Raw genomic sequence first — 17,146 nt, forward strand, 5'->3', positions numbered from 1 at the left:
TCTTTCATTCTTATCCTTTCCTGTTTTGTCTTCACTACAGTATGTCATATGTATAAATATATGCACTCTATTTTAGGAATAAATATGTTTAAACTAAACTAAACTGACAAAGAAATGCATGATACAAAGGAGAGAATAAATTTATCAACATTAGGATTAAATGCAGAAGTGAATTGCAAATCAAACCTTTTTTCATATATATCTGTTCAGTAAACAAGTTATTTTGAAGACTTTTCTTTCAATTAATTGTTCGGCCTTGGTGTTTGGATGCTTGTGCATATAAAATGAAATTGCTTGATTTGTTAAAATATGGAAAAAATGCAGTTAGCTCAGAAAACCCCAAGAAGTGCCTTGGTGTGTCTCGGTGTAGTTACGGCACTGCAGAATTACATTTCACTAAGATAAATGTCATTCGTGATATCAACATATTTAATAGATGAATTATTACAACGACCATGATAGAGAGCCTCAGGAAGATTGCTACAATCACTAACATCTTTGAGAACAGTATTTAGAAACGTGTCAATTGTACGGTCGTAGAACTGTGCCACTAGTATTCACATCCAGCGACCCTGAATCGGCAGTCGTGAGGATGATACTGGCATGTAAGCCATATCCCTGTCCTGGTGTTGCACATTTCTCCTCCCTGAAAGCCCCTCATTTTGAAAGTTCATTTTATTTGTGATGGACAAGGTTCCATGGTATCAGAAGAATCAACGATATTCCCAGATGACAGTAACGTGAGACAATGACAGAACATTTGCCCTTCTCTAGATCCAAGAATATCTTCGCCTTTTCTGTTCAAGTTCTTACGAGCAGCTTGGCCGTGAGAAAGAATGTACGATCTAGCGTTACGAATGAATTAATATTCTGATAAATATTTTTTATTTCACGCCATTTTCAATCGATTTGTCAAAGATCAACATATGTTGTAGTTCTGAACGGTGATTTTTTTTCAATTTAAAGGTATTTACTGGAGATGCTTGTGTAACATAAAAAGTATAAACGAAGAACTATGTCGGATAATATTTCGAACCACTTAAAGAGAAGGGAACAAATCGTTTGACATGAAAGTCTAAATCTATTACACAGTTACCTCCTCTTTAGTTTCGATATATCAAAACTATAGCTACACAAAATCACAATGCTACATGTATATCTATTACAAAGACTGGTTGCCTCAACATTTTCTCTACAACAGATTTTTCGTACTTTCCTTGTATGTCTGTCAACTTGCACTTTATGTTTCTTGTTGTGTTCAGGTAATTTGAATACTTAATGAAGCAAATGAACAAAGGACAGATTAATTATTTAGCGTTAAATCTCAGAAATGAACATTCGATAATCGTAGGGTAACATTATATATGCCGATTTGAATTGTTAAAACAATACGACTGTTTTACAGAATATCGAATTACAGATTATATTATTTGCCGAATGATTAAAGAACTAATATTATTCTGGTTTAGATTAGATTTATAAAGCGGTAATCAGATTAAGTCTCCCGTACACACTGTTTTATGTGATACTGTAACAATCGTTTCTTTGCTATTGTTTTAAAGAAATTAAAAGGAGTTTTAACAAAAAATGGCGTGCCTTTTGCCGATGATTGACAGTGGGCATCCGGAAGTGACAACGAGCGAGCACGTACTCAAAGCATTGCGACCTCTGAGCAAAACAAAGTAAGTGTGTCAATATGTATCTTACACTGTAAATGTCTTGCGCTGTATACCAGCTCATGTATTAATATTTCATTCTAATTACGAATTGTTTGTGCTGCGTTTGGAGGGCAAGCAAATTACAAACTGTGCGTGGAAAACTGTGTACCAACCTATATTGAACTGTACCATGTGCGGTTAACTATACTCCTACAATTTGGTAACATGACAGAAAGCATAAAAAACTTGGCCAGAAAGATAATAAAGTGCATTAGCATGATTAGGGTAATAACATACTTTGGTTATACAGGTGACATGCTGTTAGTAACAGCTGATACATGTAACCTACAACGGTCTACCAGTCCTAAAATAAGTTAGAAAAAAATCTTATCTTCATCAGGTTTACTAGGCGTGTAAACGAACACTTCCGTTGTTGTTGTTTTATTTTTGTTGTTTTTTTTTGTTTTTGTTTTTGTTTTTTATTATATATATTTTTGTTGTTGTTGTTTTCTCCTTTTAATTTTTGATGGGTTTAAGTCCCACCGGCACAAGATTATGTCACATGCCTGATGATGGCGACTTTCAAGCTTTAATTGAGGGAGGGCACGTGTGCTCCAGTGTTTGATTGTGAAGGAAGACCTCTGATACTCCTCCGTGCATTATTTCAGGCACACAGGGACAACTGGGTAGAACCATCGACCTCCTGTAAGCCTTCATACGATAAGCAGGGCGCGAGCCCAAAACGTGAGGGGCAAGTTTTTCAAAGTCAGTCACATTAACCGCGACGATTTATTCGAGAATCATCTGCCACTATAAGCCTGCAAATTGCAACTTAAACACTTTTGTAAAGATTTAGGGCGGTTAAATTAATCCTGTATTTGTACGAACTAGATTTTCGATTTGTTATTAATTATACTTTAAAGTAACTTGATTAACCTTTGATAAAGTATATCTATCACGGTTCAAATATATGATTAATTCTGCTAGTGCATATCGTTAAAATTATGCTTTAAAGGTGTTAAACATTAAGGTATATCACGGGCGTAGAATGCCAGACACTGAATTTATTAGCCCGACGGCGGCGTACTTAAAACAACGATGTATCTAATATAGAAATGATTTCAGCAGTATCCCAGTATATGTAACGGTTGCAAATCATCCACGGTCCTGTATCTGTACCGACTTAGCTGAGAAAGATATATTTTTTGTTGGGTTCAACGTCGTACCGACACAATTATAAGTCGTATCGCGACTTTTCAGCTTTGATGGTGGAGGAAAACTCCAGGTGCCCCTCCGTGCATTATTTCATCACGAGCGGGCACCTGGGTAGAACCACCGGATGGCTTCCTCACATGAAGAATTTAAAGCCCCGAGTGTGGCTTGAATCCACACCGGTGATTGGCAAGTGCTTTGAAGTCAGCGGCCTTAACCACTTGGCCACGGAGGTCTTCCAAAGACATATAATATATCGACATTCAGTGTAAACAGTTGACAACTAGCAACACATGATATGTACACTGACTAGACACAAAGCCTGTACACTGACAAATTGACAAAGAGTTGAGCAAATACAGCACTTGTATTTCTTATTTTCTTTAATAAATTGATATATATCGTGCCATGAAAACAATGTAAAATTACATATTGTAGTAAAGTGTCTCTGGTCCAACCAGATACGCATTTGTATTTCATTTTAAAAACCGTGAACAAGCAAATTGATTTTTCTTATCGTGCTTGTATTATATTCTATTTATGGGCATTGAAACGATTCCCGTTGAAGGCCATGTTATAAACATTCATTTTATTTATACAGAATAATAGCAATGTGGTTTTGCAATTTATAACTCTTTGTATAAAAGGAATACATTTGATAAATGAATATATAAATCCTTAAGTGTTTTGTCTGGTTACCAACTTACTATTCGTAAACGGTTAATGAAATCCGGTTTAACTACATAACTAAAAACGTCCCGAAAAAGTTTTAATACAAAATGTAAAATTGGAATTTAAATGTAATAAGATCTAATTTCACACACAAAGATTATTCCGAACATTATGGCGGCACAACCACGGACCATTACGCCGGCGTATCTGTGGGAGGATTTAGAGCAGACTAAACGTCCATGGTAGGTCAATTATCTTCCATGTGAAATTCTAGTAGTTTACGGTTTCAAGAACGCGTGTGAGCTAGATATACGTTATGGAATTGAAACAAAGAATAAAATAAATGCAAATGAAAGTTCATGTACTGTGGTACATTCAGCGGATTCGTTTATTGATTTCTATAACAAGTACATAATTACCAGGACGTTACATCGTGCAATGTCTGACACAGAACACGTTTTCTTGCATGCCAGACGGGGATTTCCGGTATTTTTACCGGTGCTGGAAAAATCCATCTTACACCCCGGGGTGTAAGATGACTCTCGTGCTTTAAATGACGTATTACGAACTACATATATATAGAAGATTGATGTAGTTATTTATATTTTATTTCGAAAAACGGAATAAAAATCCAATACCTTGACAGTTCCTCTTTGTTCCAGATAGTATATTTCTCGATTCAAAACACGTTATTTTTATCAAAAATTCATAACGTTACGCTGTAACTGATGTCTAACGTTATATAGACGTCACGGTATGTCTGCCTCACATTTTTTAATAAGCTTTCAAGCTGGCACTATGCCAACATGCATGTAATTTGTTGCAACAAGGTGTGTTTTTAATCTGATTTACTACTTTTGTCTCACTTTCTCACTTTGACGTATGTCAATACGTGGGCAATATTTTTCTCTTGCACTGACTGTGCGTCTGTTTATAATACCCGAAAGGGGAGTTAAAAAGTTATAATGACACATTTCTTCACTATCTCCAATTTTTTTTATTATGATAAATTCTAAATTATTATATTCAACAATGGAAAAAATCCGCTTTGATACCATATGTTATTTGAGATGCATAGTAATAGCATACTATAAATGCATTCTTAAAGATTTCACCTAAAAAGAAATAGATAAACTTGACCGTCAATGAAAAATGGAGTAGGGTTATAATGCCCAGCTGATATGCAAAATATTTAAAATGTTAGATAAGTAAAAAATTGGATGGGGTTATGCGTAAAGATTTCATTGCCAGGCTGAACTAGATTAAGCATTCGTCAAAAATTAATGTCGGGCTGCTCGACACTTACTTTGAAGAAAGTTAAATGTCGTGCCGCATGACGACACAGTTCGCATATCGCGACACTCATTTCTGGCAAACGTCGGCGACATTCCACTTTTGTGACCGTTGAATTTCGTGCAACGCAACATTCCACTTTTGTGAATGTTGAATTTCGTGCAGCGCGACATTCCACTTTTGTGACCGTTGAATTTCGTGCATTCCACTTTTGTGACCGTTGAATTTCGTGCAGCGCGACATTCCACTTTTGTGAATGTTGAATTTCGTGCAGCGCGACATTCCACTTTTGTGACCGTTGAATTTCGTGCAGCGCGACATTCCACTTTTGTGAATGTTGAATTTCGCGCGGCGCAACACTGTCGAATGTTGTGCAGCCACGGCGACATCCGTTTGTGACAAATGTCTAGTGTCAAATACATTGCAGCCCGACATTCGATTTTGGCGAACCCCATATGTCGAATGTAGTGCAGCACGACATTCATTTTGGGAAATGTTGTATGTCGAATGTTGTGACAACTTCACGCGGTTTTAGTTCTTTTGAGCCATAAGGAGAACATAATGTTATGTTGTAATCAATAGCTCTTAGGAAAATACATAATAAAAAGTTTATAAATCATTCATTAATACTTTAAACCCCCTGTCAAAATACCTAAATACCAACCCTTTATGTTTAAACTAAAAGATTTTATTACTAGTTTAATCGCCCCATTTATTTTCTTTGTTCACGTACATGTTTTTGGTTTCAACTGAAAGTTAATAGATATTTTTTATTCATGGATGATCAGAACATACGGTAAGATAGTTCATTCATATAAACATAAATAATACCTTGAAAGTATAAATTAATACTTCTTTTTAATGTATACATTTTATGTAAATTTGCTATTTAATTATAATGATATTGGTTTACCCTGTATATAAGGTTCACTAGTGCTGTCAATGCTAGTTGCATTGTAAGATATGTTGGTGTAGTTTGGCTCTGTCTTATTTTAAGTAAATCTCTATTTTAATGAATGAAAACAGTTTTCACATTTTGTTACACTGTAGAAAAGTGCATGTTTACATTCATAACTATTATGTGTTTTATCAGTTTCATATAGATCTATGTATAATGAATGAGTTATTGTTGTTGACTTCCGAGCAGACGGAACCTGCAATGCTCTACACACGGTACACTACCAAACACCGTACCCTAGTTGAGAAAGATATATTTTTTGTTGGGTTCAAAATCGCACCAATACAATTATAGGTCGTATCGCGACTTTTCAACTTTGATGGTGGAGGAAGACCCCGGGTGTCCCTCCGTGCATTATTTCATCACGAGCAGGCACCTGGGTAGAACCACCGACCCTCCGCAAGCCAGCTGGATGGCTTCCTCACGTGAAGAATTAAACGCCCCGAGTGAGGCTCGAATCCACATCGGTGATGGGCAAGTGCTTTGAAGACAGCGACCTTTACCACTTGGCCACGGAGGCCTTTGAAAGATACAATATATCGACATTCAGTGTAGGTAATTGATGTAATAAATTTAGAATAAAAAAATAATTGAGCCGTTTAAAGATGTATATAATTTATTGAATAACTTTTTAAAATTAATATATGATCACTTATAATAAAAACTGCTTAGTACTTACACTGAATCTTCTCTAAATCAAAAGTAATAATTCAGGGATATTTTTCTTTTTTTCAATAATTTTCACTGATATTTTAACTAGATGTATCTGTAATGAAAAAGTACATTTATTTAAACAATGATATGTATTAAACAAACAGTAAGTGTGTTACCGCGGGGAGGGTATATTTGTTCAATGTGCTTCAAACCTCCTTGTATGTGAAAATACCGATAATACAAATAGATAATTGATCACTAGCACACCGAACTGATTACCGACAGGCTTTCAGAGATAATCTATAAATCACCGTGATTAAAATGCTGTATATTAAGTGTATATGTGTACATTTTGAGATTAAAATTCGAATCTATGATATCGATTTTGACCCGTCTCTAGACAGAAAAAAAGTTCATTTTATTTGTTTTCTGTCAATATTTCTTTTATTCGTGTGACAGATTTCAGATTGAAAGCATTTAATGTATTTGTATTAGTATGCACGAGATAACCGTGTTTGCTTTGACAAATATTTTTCAATAAAAAAAAGTGTCGTATTGAATTTAAACATATAGTTTGTCATTATTTAAATATTTGTTTTATAAAGATCATGAAACAAAAAAAAAAATCAGACATTTGTGGTCATCCATTCTTCTGTGATCCGCTATTCGAATGTGTTTTTTTTTTTCGAAACGTTCATATTCTAAATGTATTTTGTATTAATAATAGCTTTCTTGATAAAATTATTTCAGTAAAAGAAAATAGTTTTTACCACTTTTTTATTTTCAATGATATTGGACGCAATACACGGTCCATATCTGATAAATGATATCTGTCTATAATTTAGACTTAGACTTCCGAATGCCAAATATTCGGTTTGTTATAACTTTGCTCATTTCTGAAAATTTGCTATGCTATCTGACGCTGTAAAATGTACATTCGCTGTTACTTAAGTAATTAAAGGGCAAATTGAAATACAAGCATTTTAACGACAAAGTCTAATTTTCAGACATTAAAAGTCTAGTAAATAGAAAATATGTTCAGTACAAAATTTCAAAATGATAAATTTGACATATATATGTTTAATGGGATATGTATGTATTTATATTCAAAGGAAGCCCTGCCAAAGTCCATTGTCAAAGTCAGTCATAACATTAAATAGATTAATATCAACGGCTTCTTTGCACTTGTCTGAAAAATCTTAGTTTATACTAATTTATTTTAGCTCGATTGTGATGAAAGCCTTAAGCTTATAGGAACCACTCTCGGGTCCGCTTCCTGGAAAAACCAGTACTGGTGTCATATGAGAGGTCATGGTCGTGTCCTCATATGGACTCGAACCCTCGACCACCAGGTTTAGCGGCCGACACCTTGACCAATAGGCCACCGCTCCCCTTATAAATAATCGTATGTATTAAATGTAAACCGTCAATACGCATTTGCTGTGAAGACAGATGAACGTCACGAGAAAGGCACGAGTGTTTACATTCCACGTGCATTTAAACCCTTGAATAAAGACCACCCGTAAATAAAAACACAGTTGGCTGTCCATAGTGTGTCCTTGTGTACAGACTTGACTGTAGAATCTTTTCGGTGTTTAGTATCTTCATGAGCATTCACGGGACACGACGTTAATTTTTTGTTAAACGGTTCCTTTTCACATACCGATTCTCAAATATACATGTAGTGTGGTAATAGATTGTCATTGCGGCGCCTATATCCTTTATTTCAACAATCAATATCGAGTGGTTCACAGTATCTACAGTTGATTATACAAGCATTCTGTACTTAAACAGTAGATATCTCAAAAACAATAGATAAAATACGCACAATAGACCTGTCATACATGTTAACCATTCATCAAATATTTTAAGGCTATCTATACAAGTACAGTCTAAGATAGAACTATTTGTAATTAGTTAAACAGGTTCGGCGATATATCTCTCAGCGATTAAGGTGATTCAAGATGAACAAGGGAAACACATAGCTGCCACTATAAACTTAGCTGCGTGTGTAATACTATACATGTATACAAATACCCAATAATAAAAACAATATGTCTCCGACACCTGCTTTGAAATTCGTTTTTTTTCTAATGCTCCCATATATAAGTAATTATTACATTTAAGAATTTCTGTTTGTGGCAAACGCTTATGTATAGGCACACACTTTTAAGCGTAAGGGAGGGGTTCCTGGCCCGCATCATCCACCTTCTGACTGCATTTCAAATTTTAGTATTAAAATTGAACGTCGTAAGAATATAAGCTATTGCAAGCCACATGTATCAGATAAGAGGAAAGAAAAAAAAATGTATTTTAAAGTCTGTTAAAACTTTATTGCCAAAACCTGGATTAATACGGACCCAGGTCACTCCTTGAAAAGCACATTTTTTTCGCACTCGTTCGCTTACAATCCAGAAGATTTAGATGTATTTTAACGTCTCTGTTGAATTGATGTCCCTGTGGAACCATTTATTTCAGAAATATTATATCATCAACGTCGTCCAAATGATTATTGGCATTTGTTCTTCAATATCTGCGAACATGTTACAGATAAATAGATTCGTGTACGGTACTTTATAATACACCGAAATAAACATGTGTGGAAACACCTTAAGGTGATTGTGTCTGTGAGGTTATCGTACTGTCGCGCCTGGTTACGTATGGAAGATGGATATTGACAACAACTTGATTTGTTGAATGAAAAACAATGAACTCAAGGAAGAATATCTAAAACAAATATACTAAACATTTATTATACCAAATTATGGAGAAAATATCGGGATTTAAAATGAGTGACTGTTAAAGGAGTAAGCGAAGCTAAAATTGTTCTTTCTGAAATTACAAGACATAGTTTTGATAATCAGAGACAATGCCTAAATTAGTATCACCGAACATTTTAGAAAAGCGTGTCCGACTGGGTACAATTGAGATACCGACGAAATCCGACGGGTCGCCAAAATATACATTTGATCACTTAAAATACCCGAAAGACTCTGTTTGGAATTTACCCGACCCTAAAGAATCATTATGGATTACAGTTCCTATAGAAGATGAATTGTTCAAAATTGCTCATTATATGGATAGGAATAAAAGTTATAGGTAACTTCTTTTTTTTTCAAACTTAAAATAAGTAATTATTACCTTAATGCTTCTAATGGTGGGAGCGCCGAGAGTGGTTCGCTCCCTGACCGCGCCGACAGAAAATATGGTACCAGTTAGACGATGGTACCAGTTATCTACTTCGTTAAAAGAAAAAGTGACTTCTTTCCTCTCACAATATTGTGGCGGCGATTACTATCGAAATAAATAAATAAATTGATAAAAATGATACGTTGGCAGAGGTTAATACATGTCGTAAAGCTTGCTTTATAATTGAACGGTCAGACGGACACTGAGCTGAATGTAGCATGCAGGATTGTTAGAAACCCAATGGAAAAGAGTGGTGAGCTTTTCTTTTCTTAAATATTCAACCAAATCCTTTCATTTTCAGGACAACATACGGTAAGATGAATGAATGGATGAAAATGCCCGGGGGTAGAGACAGTCGGACAGGTGTGCCCGTTACACGTTCAGATGGTAACTGGAAACAAACAACACAGGTAAATACATTTCTCTACATACAATGGTTCTGTTTTCTACTGTATTTCAATGCCTTGCTAGTAAGTTTGTTGAGTGAAGTTTGGCGAAGTATTTCAGTTTTATGACGGTCAGCCTACATGCGTTCTCGCATACCAAAGGTCTACCATGATTCCCTGGCGTGAGTTTGAAACTCTGATTGATGAGAAAATGACCTACATGTATTCTTGGGTTCTGCATATTCTCTGCAAATAACTTTAATTAGAGGCTTCAGATATAATGCACGAGTCAAACGCGTCTGAAATCTATCGCCTTCCCAGGAGATCGAATCAGCGACTTCTTGATTCATATCTGATAGTATGTAATAAGAGATACTGTGATTTTATCAGTGTGCTCAAATTTTGTCAGACCTTGGCTATAAGTAGGCTTTGTCAACTCTCTAATCGTATGAAATCTCAGTGAGACTCCATAATAGCTTTGTGGTAAAACTGAAATTCTCTCAAAAGTTTTGTTTGTAAAAGAAGCATTGGTTAAGTCTTACATAACATTACTTATTACCGATGCAACCACAAACCGTTGATGTTGTATGATGATTGTAGAAAATGTATGTTCACATGTAATGTTCGAGTTTTACACTGCAGGAAACAAAAACCACACAGAAAGACGACTTCAATGTGAGATTCCGCGAATCGTACGCCGATCTCACCAACCAAATAGCTTACAGATTTCCTAACCCTGGACTTCCTAGGTAGGTTTACAATCAATGATACGGATGTTATACATGAAATTATATGCCCAGTGCAGACTAGCTATGTTAGTATGTTTATCTAATATTGCAGGGGACAGCACATCCTCAGAATGAGGATCGTAGAGTATCCGATATTCAAAATACGCGTCTCTACGGAACATGACCGTTGCAGTGGAAGTTAAGATATCTGAACAAAATATATTACAATGGAGAACTTAATAGTATGCAAAATAATTCAAAAGAGGCTGATTCGTGATGAGAAAGAAATGCAAAAAGTACCGTTTCAGGAAATGTACCGTTACTGAAGTTGTTTTTAATATGAAATTCCCGGATTGCAAATGATATACATGTACATTTAAGTTTACAATCCCTACCGACTGTACATGTCTTTTTCACGACTTAGGTTTTTAACATAATTTTATATTAATTAGAATACTTATATATACAATGTAACGTAATACTATTCCGATTATTTGTTTATGGGCGAGTTGTGATGTTAATGGTGTTTCTCTTGACAGTATCTTATCTATTGCAAGCCAGCTGCATGGGTTCTTTACACGGCTCACACTCGCGTAGGTAACATAGGTAAGGGATAAATAATACAAAGTTAGCGACCGTAACCACTCGGTTATGAAGACCCCTATATAGGGAAGATAGACATTAACATAGCCTACTTAAACTCGAAAAAGACCTGGTATAGTTTACCACTGACTTTATTTATATCAAATGCTTGTCACATGCAAACAGTGATGACATCATCAAATTGTGTGGGTTTTTTTGTTTGTTTTATTATAAGAATATCATTCCTTCTAACAGTTCCTTTTTTGTCGATGTTTGCAGGTTACGTCAGGGGAGCATTGGGGGAAGTTGGAGACATATAAAAGAAGTTCTAGGTCACGGCGGAAGCCGCGTGTGTTATGTTGATGGTAAGTCTTGATGGGCAATCACCGTGAGATTTTTCCTTAGTAAACTAATATATGTATACCTATTCTGGGAGACAAAAAAAAAAACATTCGTTTTTGTATAATAAAAGTTTTATTCAAGTCTGAAATGAAATGATTTTTTTTTGTGATTCTGTCAGTTCTGTTGAAGAACTTCAGAATGTAATACAGCTAAATAATCATATGTAAAACATTAAGTCTTAGATTATATTAAAATTCTACGGAAATCTATTAGTACCTTTGCATTTTCGCGATTTGTTATGCCCACTTTCGAAGAAGGAGGGGTATATTGTTTTGCAGATCTATGTCGGTCGGTCGGTCGGTCTGTCGGTCCGTAGACCAATCGGTTTCCGGATGATAACTCGGCAACGCTTGGGCCTAGGATCATGAATGTTAATATGGAGGTTGGTCATGGTTAGCAGATGACTCCTATTGATTTTGGTCAGTAGGTCAGTCACAGTGACCCGGAACAGTTAAACGGTTTCCGGATAATAACTCAGGAAGGCTTAAGCCTAGGATCATGAAAGTTGATAGGTAGGTTGGTCATGACCAGAAGATGAACCCAATTGATTTTGAGGTCAGTAGGTTAAAGGTCAAGGTCACAGTGACCCGGAACAGTTAAACCGTTTCCGGACGATAACTTTAGAACGCTTGGGCCTAGGATCATGAGGTCATTACCAGCATAAGAAACCTCTTTTGATTTTTAGGTCAGTAGGTCATGGGTCAAGGTCACAGTGACCCGGAACAGTTAAACTGTTTCCTGACGATAACTTTAGAACGCTTGTGCCTAGGATGACGAAACTTGATAGTAAGGTTGGTCATGACTAGCAGATGATCCCTATTGGGTTTGATGTAAGTAGGTCAAAGGTCAAGGTCACAGTGACCCGGAACAATTAAACCGTTTCCGGACGATAACTTGAGAACGTTTGGACATAGGATCACGAAATTTAATAGGGAGGTACGTTGACCATGACCAGCAGATGACCCCTACGGATGTTGAGATCAGTAGGCCAAAGGTCAAGGTCACATTGACCCAAAACAGTAGAATTGTTGGTCTCAGCTAGATCACATTTGATACGGAGGTCACTTATGACTGGTAAATGACCCATATTTTTTTATTTGAGGTTAGTACGTCAAACGTCCAGTGCACAGTGACCAAATAATTTCTGTTCCTTGTGCAGTTATTGAATGCATCAAGGGGGGCAGGTGGGGGGAGCAATTGAATTTAGCGCTAAACATCGCGGCAATTTTATGCATATGCGCAAACGTGAAGGCAATGTATATATGAAACAGGATTCCGTCCAACTCTTGTTTTTTTATAGCTAACACAAATCAAACAAAGCATATCGTGTGTGTTCTTTCAGAAATTCTGAAAAAAGCGAGAGCCCCCGTTTGTCTCAGTGAAGTGACGGGCTTTAAGCATGAAGTTATACGTCAGTTAAGCTGACACTGCCATGAAAAGAATGTGTCTATATGAATACTGTTCACATTTCTTTCATCTTATTTAAAAAGGTCTAGTATCAGTTTATGACGAGGAACAGTTTAATCAGAATCTACATGCCCAGTCCCCATACAGACCCCATCTCCGCCGGCAACTGTATTCGGCTAACAGAGGGTTCGACTTTGAGGCAGCCAGACAGGGACGTGAAGGAGTACATTGTAAGATGTTACACTTTTTTTTTTCAATTTTATACCTATATTGTTATTTCTTTACAAAAAACAAAAAGAGAGAAAGCTTGTTAAAACCAACTCGAACATGGTTTCTACACTCCCTGCACCAGTCAATTCACCTAGAGGAGTATCTCTTCACTGCAGTGTGAGCCAGGGTAGATACGTATGCTGTCAGAAACGAAAACTGAACCGGTGTCATGCCCAACATTTACATGAATAAATTCTAATCTGTAGTTGTCAATTACATCAGTGTGTAACTCATCCGGGAATAGACGGACTTAAAATCAAAATTTCTTTTAAAGTATGAGTCATTTTACAGTATACTTAATTGTTTCCTATAAAGTTGTGTATATCTCAATGTTCACATAATTACTGACTATACGATTCTTTCTCTGTCCTGAGGAGGGTCGATGTATCATCTGTCACAAGGCAAACTAAAAAAAAGCGCCAAATTTAGTATTTTTCCATAAATTTTCATTAGCCTTCATAAACAAAAACAGTTTGCCCCCTTGTGAAATATTTTCGTATATGGCATGCGAACATAAGAACTGTTTAAAGGATTTTATTCATAGAACAATATTCCAAACTGTATATAGTCTTACACTGAGTATTTATCTGTACGAAAAAAGGACCTGTTTTACAGCTGTAAAACGTCTGTAAAAGACCTGTGTTTTGAAATTACAGCCGTAAAATACCTGTAAGTGAAAAATTACCAGAAATACAGTTGAAATTTACAGGTGTAATACAGGTAGGTCTCAAAAATTCAGCTGTAAAAATTAGTTGAAAGTTACAGCTGTAAAATGGTCATGTCTCAAAATTACAGTTGTAACTTTTTTGGAGGGAAACATGAGTATTGTCAGCCAACTTTAATGCATTTTGGCGGGATATAACTGAAATTCACAGAGACACCACATCATCTAAAATACTGGAATGTTAACTGTTGTGGAGCAAGTGCAGATGTCTAATTATCTAACATAGTTTTAATAAGACATGTTTAAGTACATATAACAACTATTAACACTATATTTGAAGCTATTTGTTTAAAAGTCATAATGACAAGATTGTCATATGTTTTCATGACAAAGAAAGTTTTATAAACAAGATCTGATGCATTTTGCAATTGCTATACTGTAAACAGAATACATTTTGTTCTTTACTTACTATGTTATTTATTTTGCCATTTCTGTAGTAATTACTACCCTTTCTAGAGAATTACAATTCATCCTAAAACTTTTTGTACCTCTGCTTTCGTCCCTTAAAATAATGCCCTCTCAATTTTCAACACCTGTAATATTTCTACAGCTGTAACTTCTTCTTCTTCTTCTTGTCGTTCGCAGCATTACAGCTGTAACATTTAGGCATAATCTACAGGACCAGGTGTAAATTTGAAATAATCAGGACTGTAATTTTGAACAAAAATACAGGTCTTTTACAGCTGTAGTAAAATTTCGTACAGGAAGGTGCAGATCAGTTGTCTCCCTTTACTTTAGCCGTAGTGCATCTTAAAATTTCTTCTAAAATTATTTGATTTATGTTTATAGCAATTATTCGTTTATATTTTAGTACCCGCAGTGGAAGAATTACCCATGATGAGTTCCAACGAGAAAGCAAGAAAACTAGCGATACAGAGCCCAAATAAGTACAAGGGAGTTTATGCCTATAATAAAGTACCTAATTTCAACTAGACTTAATCATTGTTACAATCATGACAATAAAGTTATACATCTGGAATAAAAAATGCATGAAGACATCCATTTTGTGATTTTCTCATCAAAGGGAAGTAACTACTATATAAAATAAACAGATCCAGCATAGAATCAAACTTAGACTAGCTCCTAGACTTTGATACATCTTTTTTTTTATGATTAAATGTAGTGAACTGAGCCAGTCTATATTCTATGTCCAATATAATTTCAACATCATTCCTCTGTGAAAATCTCTAAAATAGACTGGCTTTTGTCTCTATGAAATTAAATTCATCAAAAAAGGAAAAATGTAGAAATATATTACTATCAGTCTAGTGGCTAGTCTAAATCAAACTATATGTTTATATTTTACCATTTATTGCTCAAAGTATTCGCTGCAACAAACGGGATACAATTTTTTAGTGTCTCCACGAGTCAGTATTATGTTGTAATGTACATATATATATTTTAAACAGTTGAATAAACTCTTGGTTACACATAATTTTGTGTTCGAGTTTCACTTTTGTACACGCTATTGCAGAGTCTTTGATCAAACCTGTATGAATAAAGGCCACTGCTGTAAAAATATGTTGTATTCCCTTACCCATAAATAGCCCAAATTTACCTGCACCATGGGACTACCTTTCAGCAAAAACCACTTTTTCATTTCCAAATTGTAGTCTTTACAGTTTGACCATATTCTATAACACTTGTTGAGCAAAATCTACTGAAGTTGAAAGTCCATCCACCTACTACTTCTGGCTGAATTTTTGCTACGATTCGCCCTCTTCTTCTCACTGGTTTTCCAAAGGCTTCTATTTGGTGTGGTGTTCAGAGAAAATGCCCGGTAAGACATATTTTTTTTTACTTTCACATGGTCGTAAAAATGAACCCTATCTTAATGAAACTGGAGAAGAGTGCATAAACTGCCACACACCGCGCAGATATTGAATTCCCTTGTTTAGTAACTTTCCCTAAATATCAAAATGGCGCATTTTTTCAAAGGAAAGTAACTCAAAAACTCTTACAATCTTGCAGTTCTCCGACACTGAACTGTTTGAAATATTCTGCAGAAAAGTGGCCTACACGTGACAGCGTTGCCATAATTGAGATTACGGATAAATATGGTTTGGAAATATCCAACGTAAGTATGGAAATGTTTCTACATATTTTTAGAGCAGCTGGTCAGCAAGGCTACAACAAATTATCCGTCTACCTTTCAATTATTCAAACCCCTCGAGAGGGCAGATTTTGACGTGTGTCAACTGACAAAGCGGCAAAATAACAAAACCTTCCGATGATGGTCTGTCCCGCTTTCAGTTCCAAAATCGAAAAGAACTCATCAGCATAGTGGAAGAGTTCCCGCTTCGAATGCTGTTCATGGGTTCGCTCCCTGGCAGCGTCATACCAAAGTCGTGAAAATGAAAAATGATACAGTAGCTTCCTTGCTTGGTGCTCAGCGTCAAGATAAGTCTAGGACTATTCAGCCTGGTGTCAGTATAATCATAATGTGACTAGGTGAGACGGTATCAAGTCATGTGTCTACGACGTGATATTTCAGTAATGCAGCGCTAAAAAGTTGGGCATTGTGCTAACTCCTAGAAGTAGACACCGTCGTTTATATGACTGAAGACGTTAAACCCGATCACACACTAAATCTACTGATCTTCAACATAATAGGGCTCAACCTACAACAGGCGACCATCCTACGAAGCTTGTGCACTATAGCAAAGAGCTATACTTCTTTGACTATAGACTTATTTTTATATATTGAGTGGAACCGTTTTCAGTCTTGAGGTCACTGTTACCTTAATAACCTTTGACCTTTTGACCCCTTAACCAATAGGGGTTGTCATATATAATCATCCTATGAAGACTGATGCAGAGGTCAGCGCTTTCTTTCCTCACTGAGCTGAAACAGTTTTCAGTCTCTTGGTCATTGTGACCTTGACCTACTGATCTCCAAAACAATTTGAATCATGCATCATCCCATGAAGTTTAACCCTTATGAGACCAAGCAATCTTATATTTTTGATTGGAAACCAAATGATTTGATTGGAAACCAAATGATCTACCGG

At 35.9% G+C, this 17,146-nt stretch overlaps 1 protein-coding gene across 4 annotated transcripts; it reads left to right on the forward strand.

Moving 5' to 3' along the window:
• The first annotated feature begins 1,465 nt into the window (after positions 1 to 1,465).
• LOC123536911 (uncharacterized) lies at positions 1,466 to 15,570 on the forward strand. Of its 4 annotated transcripts, none has more exons than XM_045320413.2 (6): positions 1,466 to 1,682; positions 9,938 to 10,046; positions 10,665 to 10,771; positions 11,612 to 11,697; positions 13,225 to 13,371; positions 14,947 to 15,570. In XM_045320413.2, exons 1-6 carry the CDS (start codon positions 1,588 to 1,590, stop codon positions 15,066 to 15,068), a joined length of 666 nt encoding a protein of 221 aa, XP_045176348.2. In that variant the 5' UTR covers positions 1,466 to 1,587; the 3' UTR covers positions 15,069 to 15,570. The 4 variants fall into 4 exon arrangements, with proteins under 4 accessions (XP_045176348.2, XP_045176349.2, XP_045176350.2 ...); XM_045320414.2 differs by lacking the exon at positions 1,466 to 1,682 and adding an exon at positions 3,449 to 3,784; XM_045320415.2 differs by lacking the exon at positions 1,466 to 1,682 and adding an exon at positions 5,597 to 5,631.
• Positions 15,571 to 17,146: the final 1,576 nt, after the last annotated feature.

This window comes from Mercenaria mercenaria, chromosome 17, assembly GCF_021730395.1.
Source record: "Mercenaria mercenaria strain notata chromosome 17, MADL_Memer_1, whole genome shotgun sequence".
In the NCBI taxonomy this organism is placed as follows: domain Eukaryota; kingdom Metazoa; phylum Mollusca; class Bivalvia; order Venerida; family Veneridae; genus Mercenaria; species Mercenaria mercenaria.